At 43.7% G+C, this 13,009-nt stretch overlaps 1 protein-coding gene across 2 annotated transcripts in view; it reads left to right on the top strand.

Moving 5' to 3' along the window:
• Positions 1–13,009, top strand: part of ADAMTS14 (ADAM metallopeptidase with thrombospondin type 1 motif 14) — a 129,296-nt gene that overhangs the window by 50,568 nt on the left and 65,719 nt on the right. For both annotated transcript variants that reach the window (XM_067465694.1, XM_067465693.1), the window contains exon 5: positions 11,672–11,755. In XM_067465694.1, the coding sequence (XP_067321795.1) occupies positions 11,672–11,755 (84 nt within the window). The remainder of the gene's footprint in view (positions 1–11,671; positions 11,756–13,009) is intronic.

The raw sequence follows: 13,009 nt of genomic DNA, 5'->3' as shown, positions 1-13,009 counted from the left end.
TATATATTTATTTAAAACATTTATATTCTGCCCTTCTCACCCCGCAGGGGACTCAGGACGGAGCACAAAATATATACAGCAAACATTCAATCCTGGGACATAAAACCATAAATATATACAAACATTAAAATCACTTATATTCGCATTAAAATTTGCTTAAAAACCATCTCAGGACACCATTTTGCCTCATTGCACTGCCCCAAAGGCTTGGTCCCACACCCAGGTCTTCACCATCCTTCTGAAGGACAGGAGGGAGGGGGCTGATCTAATATTGCAATAAGGGAGTTCCATACTTCATAAGGGAGTATTGTCCCCCATGTTGTTTAACATCTACATGAAGCTGCTGGGTGAGATCATCTGGAGTTTTGGAGTTCAATGCCATCTGTACGCAGATGACGTCCAACTCTATCACTCATTTCCACCAGATGCTAAGGAGGCTGTCCAAGTCCTGAACCGGTGCCTGGCCGCTGTGACGGTCTGGATGAGGGCAAGCCAATTGAAGTTGAATCCAGACAAGACAGTGGTCCACCTGGTCAGTCGCAAAGCCGAACAGGGTATAGGGTCACAACCTGTGCTGGATGGGGTTACACTCCCTTTGAAGGCACAAGTTCGCAGCTTGGGGGTCCTTCTGGATTCATCACTGAGCCTGAAATCGCAGGTTGAGTGGTGGTCAGGGGAGCATTCGCACAATTAAAACTTGTGCGTCAGCTGCGCCTGTACCTTGGGAAGTCAGACTTGGCCACAGTGGTCCACGCTCTCATTACATCTAGGATAGACTACTGCAATGCACTCTACGTGGGGTTGCCTTTGAAGACTGCTCGGAAGCTTCAAATAGTCCAATGAGAGGCAGCCAGGTTAATAACTGGGGCGGCATACAGGGAGCATACAACTCCCATGTTACGCCAGCTCCACTGGCTGCCAGTTTGCTACTGGGCACAATTCAAAGTGCTGGCTTTGGCCTATAAAGCCCTAAACGGCCCTGGCCCAAATTACCTGTCCGAACACATCTCCCCCTATGAACCATAACGGAGATTAAGATCTTCCGGGGAGGCCCTGCTTTCCGTCCCGCCATTGTCACAGGCATAATTGGTGGGGACAAGAGACAGGGCCTTCTCTGTGATTACTCCCCGGCTATGGAACTCCCTTCCTGGGGAGATCAGGTCAGCCCCCTTCCCTCCTGTCCTTTAGAAGGATGGTAAAAACTTGGCTGTGGGACCAAGCTTTTGGGACAGGGCAATAAAGCAGCAATAGGAAAGATGACCAGGCCAATTGGATTTGATGCGGATGACTAGGACAGTTTTAAATGGTGTATTTTAATGTTTTGATAAATGTTTTTTAATGTTTATGTATTGTATGTGAATTTGTGTCCCGGCATTGAATGTTTGCCATGTATATGCTGTGCTCCGCCCTGAGTCCCCTTCAGGGTGAGAAGTGCAGAATATAAATGTTGTAAATAAATAAATAATCTGGGGGAGGGGGCAATCACTGAGAAGGCCCTGTCTCTCATCCCCGCCAAACGCGCCTATGATGGTGCTGAGACTGAGAGCATGCTGCCATGTTTTCTGCTGAAACTGAAGCATTTAGGGACCAAAATAGTTTGAGCTGTACCATTTTGACCCAACTTTTTTTACAAGAACTTGAATAGCAGCAGACAGCTGAATCTAGAATTAAGAGGGAACTGGTTTCGGTAAAATAGGAAGCTCTTGGAATAACGCACACCGTCTAATGTTAAGATGCAACTTAATCCCAAAGCTAGTGATATTTTCCAGACAGGCAACACTCTGTGTGATGTGCGGCACAAGGCCTCATTTGGCAAGGAAGAGGTATTGGCTCTTATAGTGGAGATGAAATAGTTGCTGCCAAAGGAGGAGAACGGGGGAACTGTATGGAGATTTTTTTTCTTTTATGCAAAAACAGAGCAAATGCAGGAAAATACATAGCTATTACAGTCATATTGAGATTGTTGAGACTCGCGACAGAGATCATGATACACATTTTAAAAAATGGTTTTATTTTTAAAAGAGCTCATAATTTACAAGTACGGGTGGACAAATATGTCTTCCCAGATGTTCCTGCACTGCATTTCTAGCTGGTATAAGAAAGGTGACTTGAAGACTGATAACATCTTATTGGAAGATAAAGCAACATCTGCACTTGTTCTTGGTGCTCTCTTGCCCAACAGGGATAAATAGCTTAGACAAAAAGGGATTAGGTGCTTTGTCTTCTTTTCCTGCTTGTTATTGCTTCCTTTGTCAGCTACTTGTCCCAGTCACCTTATGGGAAGATATTTATTTATTATTATTTATTTATTTACAGCTTTTATATTCTGCCCTTCTCACCCCGCAGGGGACTCAGGGCGGATTACAGTGTACACATATATGGCAAACACTCAATGCCAATTTTTGACATACAAACATACACAGACATACACATAGGCTATTTAACTTTTTCTGGCCACCAGAGGAGCTGTCGCTTTCATCGTCCATCTGATGAAGCACTTCCACATTCCCCGCATGCTTCCCCGCTGGAATGCTTTGCTGGAGTCTTCTTTATGGCCCCATAAATCAGTTAATTTAGCCTCCCCACACTTTAAGGTGGTACCTTATTTTCCTACTAGACAGATGCAACTGTCTTTCGGGTTGCAAAGGTTGACAACAGGCTACACAATTGGTTGGAAACCCACTCCAACCCGGGCTGGCTTCGAACTCATGACCTTTTGGTCAGAGTGATCTTAATGCAGCTGACACTCAGCCAGCTCCGCCACAATCCCTGGATAACATTTATCCAGTCAGGGCTAATTAATAGGCATGGTTAGGTTCAGTCAAAAACCTCGTTATTCTGATTACATTCAGATCAAATTCCTTTTTGAAGTGATTTCGAAGCGATTTGGGAACCCGGAAGTGTCCTTGCCCTTTCGAAGCCACTGTTGCCATCTTTGTTTCGACTGAGGAAATGAATCGGAAATGAATCGGAAATGACTCAGTGTTTGGAGGCAAGCAGCAGCTTGCATGCGAGGATGTTTGCCTCTAGCCAATGAGGGGAAACCATGTGGGGAGGGGCGGGTGGGGTTTCTGCACAGCAGCCATTGGACTTGAAAAAGGGCTGTGCATGCCTTGTGGGCTCATTGCGAGCCGGGGACGTGAACGGGAAGGGACCTTGGGTGCTGTGACTCAGCTAGAACCACAGACACAGACGGATAATGTTGTGACTCAGATGGGGTCTCAGAGTGACTCTGACAAGGATGATGGGATTCAGGTTCACAATCAGGTTCAAAATGTTCCTGTTGTAGACAATGAGGAACAGGGTGTGCAAGTTCAGTTTCCCACAGCAGGGAATGATGTTTTTGATACTGAAACTAGCCAGGTGTAAATTGACGCAGAAAAGGAGGACAGTTCTCAGCCTGATAGTTGTTGCAACCCAGAGCAGGAAACTGGACCCTCAGACAACCATCCACCACACTTGACTCTAGGAAAACAATCCTTTTTTATTGATGAAAGATGAATACAAAATAGAGGAAAAATGCAAAGGTAAAAAGTCACAGTAAAAATCAGCAACAAAAAATGTCCATAAACAAGATCATGAAACCCACAGCAAAACTGCTGAATCCTGGAACCTGTTAGCAATCCACTAACCGTACTTGGAACAACCAGAAAACCTCAGAGGAACAAGGCCACTTGAATCAGGAGACCTGCAAAAGCTTGCACATGAAGCTGCATTCAGGCCAGGCATACCGAGAAATCTATTGCGAGACACGGCTGATGTTTTTGTTTGCATTTTTCTCAATCTGGCTGACCTACATAAACTTTGTGCTTCTCTCCGGCTCTGCCAAATCTGCCCCCGCCTATCCTCATTAGGCAGACCAGGTGTCAGATTCTCTGGAGAACTAAGGCTGGGAGGAAAAGGGAGTGAAACTTCTCCGCTCGGCTCGGAATGCATGTTCTCATGGGAATTTTGATTTTCACTTTCCAAGGCTGTAGGATTTTCACTACTCAAACCATCATCATCTAAATTGGCCTCAGAATTCACATTGACATCTACATTGGCATTAGGGAATACAATCAGAGGTTCAGGTTCACACACAGGCTGAATCCCAACAATAGTAGGCAGGAAGGCAACCAGGCTGACGCTAACGAGCAGCCTGACCTTGATAAAACGGGAATCCTAGATCGGGCTGACCGTTTGGAATTCAGAGTTCAAAGGAGTGTGAGAATAGCCAACAAGAAGGAGATCAGAGGCTAAAGAAATGCTTTCATGTATTGCAAAGAGTATTAAGCAGTGTGTTTGAAAACAAACTTTTGTCAGAGCAACTTCTCGCTCAATGACGCACAGTGCTCACATCAACAGAATCACCATACACAGCTTACATTCTATGATGATTCTCCTTTGGGCTGACACCTTTTGCTGTCAAGAATTCAATGACTGCACGTTGCTTAAGTCACATTGATCGACCGTCTGTGCAGGGTTCCATACTTCGCACTTTAACAACATAACCGTTTAATGCTAAGGCTTCCTGCCAAAATGGAACTGTAGAGGAGAGTCTACTGAACAAGCCAGTATCTGCCGCATACCAGTACTGCCATCTGTTGAGGAGTTACGAAGGTGGAGACATTACTTTTCATTCAACCCTCGTATCGGATCTCGTTTGGTCTGTTCAGTCTGCGCTTAATTCTTTACGAGTCCCACTGGTTTTTCCCAGTCTACCTTTTCACATAAAGTGCTTTTTAGTTTTGGAATAAATTTAGAATTAAAAGATTTCTCAAAGGCCCATGCCTTTGAGAAATCCCATTTCAGTTGCCAGGATCTTGAAAGAGTTGGATACATAGATTGCCTAAGAAGCCTGGCAGTTACGCTTCTGCGCCATCTGTTTCCATGGAATCTGCCCTTTTAAAAGAACTGGAGCAGTTCATTGTTATGTGCAGATGTTGACTTGCAACCTTTATTTGCACAGAGTAACTGAAGTATTTGCTCCACCCCTCCCAGTAGTGAAAATGTCCTCTGGACTGTATAGAAATTAATGTAAATCTCTTTGCTGCCAGCAGTAGCAATTCTGCTCTTCCACTTAGAGCAAACTTCTTGACCATGTTCCAGGACGCTTTGCTCTGCATGTAACTCTATCTTTCCCATTAACTGGAGAGAAAGGGAAGAAGGGCATAACATCTCCTATAGATGGCTGGTGACTAAAGACTTCTGATCACTCCTTCGGTTCAAAATTGAATTCAGATAATATGGATGTCCAGCAAGGACTGAATCCCTTTGGAGGTAGCAAGGTGGGGTGAAGCAAGGTGCTGGTATTGTCTGGAAGCCAATACCTTCTCCCAGGCATGTAACCGGGGGGGGGGGGGGCTTGAGGGGCTTCAGCCCCCCCCCCTGAAATTCTCAAGGTGGTCCGCGAGAAGGCCTTACTTGTACATTATTTAAACTGTTATGTTTATTCATATCATGATCTGATCACCATGCTCAATATATCTCATATGCATGGGGGTATTGGAATAACGATACAAAAGGTTTGCTAGGGTAGACCTACTTTCACTCAGACTCAACCCCCCCCCCCCAAATCAAATTCACCCCCCCCCCCCCCGAACCAAAATCCTGGCTACACGCCTGCCTTCTCCTGTTTTTCCCCTCTCTTCCTCCCTTGTATCCAGCTAAGGCCAACCTATTTGAAATTTTGATGGTGAACTGTGCCGTCACACCCAGACACTATAAAATTAAAACTAAGATGAGCTTCTCTCTTTATCTGGGTGAACTGCTGGTGTCTTTCTTAGAAGCTCAAGATTTTCAGCAACGGAGGCCAGTCCAGGTTTTGAACATCAAACAGAATATTTATTTCTCAAAGTCTTTGGCAGACTTGGCACAGCTTGTTGAAGTTACAACCAAAACAGTCAGTTTGTGAAACCATATAGATGTTCTTTCCTTTCCTTCACCTCCAGCTGCTAAGTTAACTTCTCCCAATGGTAGAAAATTCTGGGACACTCTACCCTAACCCTCAGCCGCTATGGTTAGAAAGAACAGGTCTTCCCCTACCTAAGCTCAAAGTTAGCTTTGGAGATGAAGTATTGAAGTCTCTCTCTCTCTCAGTGACTCAATAGCTCAATATCCCAATAACTATTTCTATCTATCTATCTATCTATCTATCTATCTATCTATCTCAATATGTTTCTCAATAAGCTTCTCTATCTAACTAACTTAATATTCTATCTATCTATCTATCTATCTATCTATCTATCTATCTATCTCTATAGTACTCAATTTCTCAATTGTACTTACAATGGCTTGTCAGAGCTGCCTTAGCTTGACCTAACAGCACATCTGAGGCCTTTTTCTAAACTGAAGAAGGCAGGGAAGATTCCAAAATGGAGATCTCATCCCCAGGAAAAAGGCGGTCTTTAGACCCAAAGAGATACTTTCTAAACCAATAGCTGCAAGGGCTTTCAGTCTGGCTTCCAACCTCCGTTAATAATTAACTTTCAGGGTGCTGTTAGCCCCCGGTGGCACAGTGGGTTAAACCCTTGTGCCGGCAGGACTGAAGACCAACAGGTCACAGGTTCGAATCCGGGGAGAGGCGGATGAGCTCCCTCTATCAGCTCCAGCTCCTCATGCGGGGACATGAGAGAAGCCTCCCACAAGGATAAAAACATCAAATTATCCAGGCGTCCCCTGGGCAACGTCCTTGCAGACCGCCAATTCTCTCACACCAGAAGCGACTTGCAGTTTCTCAAGTTGCTCCTGACATGACCAAAAAAAAAAAGGGGGGGGGGTGCTGCTGCAACCCTGGGGAAAATGCAAAGGGGTACCATTTCAAGCAACTAAAAAGCAATGCAAACCAAGCTCCTGGAAGACGGAACAGTGAACAGACAAAGAATTTTTGAAGGCACTTCAGGTCAGGCCTGTCACATTCAGCGAAGAGCCACGATCAGTCCTAGTAAAATTTCTGGCACTGTCATCCCTCCGTTTCCATCCCAATAAAGAAATTTATTTGCACGTCAAAGCCAAGGAGATAGTTCATTTTTTCCTTCTTGCGTGTCATTATTTGTAACCAGACTGTTTACATTATAATTCTTATCATCTCTTCCTAAGTGAGCATCTGAAGTTATGCAGTTGGGATCTTAGCTGTCAGTGAAGCTAAAATATTTTAGGATTGTAGGACTCATATATGTCTTTTAAAATGATTCCTCTTGTATTCATCTGAACACACATTCACACACTGGACAGTTATCCACTTGTACATCTGCTAGTGTCCAGCTGCCCAGGAATAGCTTTTGGCACTTTCAGTTACCGTATATTCCGGCATATAAGACGACTGGGTGTATAAGAAGACCCCCAACTTTAGAGTTTGGGATATACTCACTGTATAAGACTATCCCTCTTCCAACACACACCGAATAAAAATTTAAAAGCATCAGATGTGGTAATTTTCCTATTACTGTACCTCTTTCTCTGCCTCTCAGATCTCGTACATGCACACCTGCACCACTTCACTGCAGTCTTCAGGAGTGAGATCTGAGAGGCAGAGGAAGAGGTACGGTAATAGGATATAAGGGAGGGCCAGACAGGTAAAAGAGGTGTGTTTTTCTGAGCCCAGAGCCACTCTATCTCTTATTTCCATACCCCGGGCACCTGCAGCTTGCTCTGCCCTTCACTTACACCTTCCCAGTGAGGCACCCCTTCGCCTCACCATCGGGACCACATTAAGTCCACGAATCCTGATGAATGGATTTTCTTTTACCATACTTGTACAACGTCGCCCTTAATACTTTCATACAGTCGCTGCATATGGCATGGACACGGGCACTGCCATTTTTGAGCTCCCCCCACAATATGCAGCAACCACAGATTCTCCAATCCGGATTGGAAGTTTCAGCACCCACTCTATAAGATGACACCCGGCATATAAGACTACTCCCGCATATAAGATGACTCCCATGCATAAGGCTACTCCAGTGTATAAGACTACTCCTGTGTACAAGATGACTCCCGCGTATAAGATGACCCCTGACTTTTGAGAAGCTTTTCTTGGGTTAAAAAGTAGTCTCATACGCCAGAATATATGGTACTTGTTTGGCAAATAAAACTAAGGTCTAGATTTAGGCCTGCTTTCCAAACAGGTAGAATCATAGAATCATAGAGTTGGAAGAGACCTCATGGGCCACCCAGTCCAACCCCCTGCCAAGAAGCAGGAAAATTGCATTCAAAGCACCCCCAACAGATGGTCATCCAGCCTCTGTTTAAAAGCTTCCAAAGAAGGAGCCTCTACCACACTCCGATGCAGAGAGTTCAACTGCTGAACAGCTCTCACAGTCAGGAAGTTCTTCGAATCATAGAGTTGGAAGAGACCTCATGGGCCACCCAGTCCAACCCCCTGCCAAGAAGCAGGAAAATTGCATTCAAAGCACCCCCAACAGATGGCCACCCAGCCTCTGTTTAAAAGCTTCCAAAGAAGGAGCCTCTTCCACACTCCGGGGCAGAGAGTTCCACTCCTGAACAGCTGTCATAGTCAGGAAGTTCTTCCTAATGTTCAGATGGAATCTCCTTTCTTGTAGTTTGAAGCCATTGTTTCATGTCTTAGTCTCTCGGTGATTGTTCCTCCCCCAGTCCCGACAATTTGCTGCACATAAAATTCCCAAGCTACTTGATGCAAAGATGAAACACTGGATATTATTTCTTTTTGAACAAACGTTTCCCAATTCAGTAATGTGTGCAAGCCTACTTCTCGCACACATTACAGTCAGTTCTGTAGCAAACATCTGACTTGCAAATGACTCCTAGTTACACACATGGATGAGACACCAGGAAATGAGAAGAACTCCACCTTTGGAAATTCACTCCTGAAAAAGCTATCATTATGCAGAAAAGGTGTCTCCGTTGAAGCTTTATTACTAGTCCTTGTTTTCATAACAACCAAATTTTTCAAAATCCAATTATCGCAGGGACAGAAAGTGAGGTGAAATCTTCTGAACGGGGTACAGATAGCAAAACAAACACAACAAGGGTTTTAATAATGTCCTATGCTATCCAAAACATATATGTATATATGTTAGTTGGAACAGGTACATTTTAAAAAAATCTATCTATCTATCTATCTATCTATCTATCTATCTATCTATTATAATATCCCCTCTGCTGTGGATGGGAATGGCCAAAGGAGTTTAGGAGGTGAGCCCTTGGTAGATCTCCCCTGCTTTGGAAGATCTTTCCCTGATATTAATTTTATTTGTAGATGTGTGGCATCAGAAATGTATAGCCCTCCCAGTGTTGTTGGATTTTAGCTCCTACCCTCTCTTGACTATGCTGGCTGGAGCCATTTAGAACTGGCAGTACAACAACATCTAGAGGGCAACACGTTTCTCACCCTTGATGTGTATGGACAAGTGCTCCAGAGTTCTGCTTCTTGGTTTATGCTCAATTTTCAGCCACCAAATATTTGCCTGGTTCACATACTTGAACTGTTTATAATTTGAAAATTTGTTATAGTGTACAAGGAAATATTTCTTTATTGGGCATGTGGAAATATGTGCATTAGTTGTTTACTTGCCAGAGATTAGACTTCTCTTCTCTCCCAAGAATTTACATGCAACAGCTCTTTGCCTCATATGTCCGCTACATTGCTTCAGTGGGCCTGCAATTGTTGTTCTGCACTCTGTAGTAAGTAATGCAAATTCTGATGAACTCAGAATAACTGAAAAGTGTTTATGGGCAAATTGGGTGGGAGAAAAATATTCCTCTGTCTCCTACTCTGCACCATGGAAGAGAAAGATGAACACTACCCAGAGGGAGCTATAGAGGTCCAGATTTTGGGCAATCACTTTTTTTAATCGTGTCAGGAGTGAACCAAAACAGTTGTATTGCATTAAAAACAAACAAACAAACAAAGAAAACCCCCACAAAGTTTGCAGACTTGGTATTCTATTAAATGTCCTTTGACCAGTAGCTGGCCACTTGGAGTGCCTGTAGCAGGGCTCAGGTTGCATCGCAGCAAATGGTCTGTAGTTTGCTCTTCTCCACACTCGCATGTCATGGATTCCACTCTGTAGCCCACTTTCTTAAGATTGGCTCTGCATCTCGTGGTGCCAGAGTGCAGTCTGTTCAGCGCCTTCCAAGTTGCCCAGTTTTCTGTGTACCCAGGAGGGAGTACCAGCCATTGATTGAGGTTCTGGGTTTGAGCCTGCCACTTTTAGACTCTGGTTTGCTGAGGTGTCCCAGTGAGTGTCTCTGTAGATCTTAGAAAACTATTTCTTGATTTAAGTTGTTGGCGTGCTGGCTGATACCCAAACGGGGTGGGCCGGAGATGTCACTGCCTTGGTCCTTTCACTAATGGTTGCTACTCCCCGGTAGATGTCAGTTGGTGCAATACCAGCTAAAAAGTGTAATTTTTCCAGTGGTGTAGAGCACAGACACCCCATGATAATGCGGCATGTCTCATTAAGAGCCACATCCACTGTTTTAGTGTGGTGAGATGTGTTCCACACTGGGCATGCATACTCAGCAGAAGAGTAGCATAGCGCAAGGTCTTCACTGTATCTGGTTGTGATCCCCAGGTTGTGCCAGTCAGCTTTTGTATGATATTATTTCCAGCGCCCACTTTTTGCTTGATATTCAGGCAGTGCTTCTTGTAGGTCAAGGCATGGTCCAGAGTGATTCCTAGGTATTTGGGTGTGCTGCAATGCTCCAGTGGGATTGCTTCCCAGGTAATCCTCAGAGCTCGGGATGCTTGTCTGTTCTTAAGATAAAAAGCATATGTCTGTGTTTTAGATGGATTAGAGATCAGCTGGTTTCCCCTGTAATAAGCAGTAAGAACACCTAGAGCAGTGGTTCTCAGTCCGTGCGTCCTCAGGTGTTTTGGCCTACAACTCCTAGATATCCCAGCCAGTTTACCAGTTCTTAGGATTTCTGGAAGTTGAAGGCCAAAACATCTGGGGCCCACAGGTTGAGAACCACTGACCTAGAGCTTCGGAGAGCTTCTGTTCAACCATCTCAAAGCTCCCTGCTTGAGCACTAATGGCACGATCATCAGCATAGATGAAACTAACGGCTGGTCATTTGTGTAAATGTTGAACATGGATGGAACAAGCACGCTCCCCTGAGGCAGGCCGTTCTTCTGTTTCCGCCATCTGCTTCTTTGGCTCTGGAACTTAACAAAAAAGCTCCTGGGGAATCACTGCTCTAGTTGGACTAGCCTTGAATGAACATTGCCTTTAATTAAAGGTTCTCTGTTAGAAAGATGATATATTGCTTTGCTTCAGATTTCAGAGAATCCTCCTGAAATTAGTATTTAATATATCTAAAAGGTACAAATGTATTTGGATGGGAACATTTTCTTTTTGCTGGATAGATTCCACCCATTCCTTGGCCTTTGCATCTGTTGAATTCTTGCAGAATGTTCCATGGCTGATGAACTCTCCCAGGAAAATACAGCTGTTCTCAGCTCTTTTTGGTGATGTAATCACCTAGTCCAGTATCCTATTTTGTACACTTTATTTATTCAAGTTCAGTCTGTTTATTGTAAAGGGGGATCTTCTTTCTGTACCTGGCAAAGAAGGGAAGGTTCTTACTCATTAACAGAGGACTTTGTGTTGAATGTGTGATGGCATGACATGAAAGAGCATACTCTACCCAGTGTCAAAAGCAATAATTTTAATCTGAGCGTTCTTTGGATGTTTCCTTTTTTCTTTAGGTAGATGAAATTTACCATGATGAATCCCTAGGAGTTCACATCAACATTGTCCTGGTTAGAATGATCATGGTGGGATACAGACAGGTAAACTATTAATACCTTCTCTCTCTCATGCTGTCTCTCTCTCTTGGTCTTTGTCTCTCATTCGTGCTGAGTTGTGCACAATCATGGTCTTTTTCACATTATGTAATCATAGCACTTTAATATCATGTGCAATCTTGCAATGCGTAGTTCCAGATGTTGGACAAAAACTATTGGCCATATATCCAGAAATATTGGAGGGCCACAAGTTCCCTGATCTGCTATATATAATGAGGAATTGTGTTATTTCAGAATACATCTATGGAAATCTAATAATCTAAATCATACTCATAAGTTTAAACAAAAAATACCAATTTCTTAAATATAGAAAGTGGTATATTTATTTATTATTTATTTATTTACAGCTTTTATATTCTGCCCTTCTCACCCCGCAGGGGACTCAGGGTGGATTACAGTGTACACATATATGGCAAGCATTCAATGCCAATCTTTGACATACAAACATATACTGACATACACAGAGGGTATTTAACTTTTTTCTGGCTGCCAGGGGAGCTGTCGCTTTCATCGGTCCATCTGCGACGCTGATGAAACAGTTCCGTATTCCCCACATGCTCCCCCACTGGAATGCTTTGCTAGAATCTTCTTTATGGCCTCATAAATCAGTTAATTTAACCTCCCCACACTTTAAGGTGGTACCTTATTTTCCTACTTGACAGATGCAACTGTCTTTCGGGTTGCAAAGGTCAACAACAGGCTACACACAATTGGTTGGAAACCCACTCCAACCCGGGCTTTTGGTCAGAGTGATCTTAATGCACTCAGCCAGCTGCGCCACAATCCTGGTATATCAGCCTTGGGTAATTATTGAATGGGAGACTGACCACATATAGCTTATACTGTAGGCCAGGGGTCCTCAAACTAAGGCCCGTGGGCCAAATACGACCCTCCAAAGTCATTTACCCAGCCCTTGCTCAGGGTCAACCTAAGTCTGAAACAACTTGAAAGCACACAACAACAACAATCCTATCTCATTAGCCAAAAGCTGGCCCACACTTCCCATTTAAATACTATATTTGTTCAAAATTGTTAAAATTGTTCATTTTAATTATTTTTTAAATTACTGCATTGTTTTAAAGTGTTTTTTTGCACTACAAATAAGATATGTACAGTGTGCTTAGGAATTCATTCATGTTTTTTTTTTCAAATTATAATCCGGCCCTCCAATAGTTTGAGGGACTGTGACCTGGCCCTCTGTTTAAAAAGTTTGAGGAACCCTGGTGTAGGCTGTATTTC

Source organism: Anolis sagrei, chromosome 3 (assembly GCF_037176765.1).
Source record: "Anolis sagrei isolate rAnoSag1 chromosome 3, rAnoSag1.mat, whole genome shotgun sequence".
Lineage (NCBI taxonomy): Eukaryota > Metazoa > Chordata > Lepidosauria > Squamata > Dactyloidae > Anolis > Anolis sagrei.
Note: the sequence above shows the minus strand (reverse complement) of the source record. Positions and strands in the feature narration are given on the sequence as shown.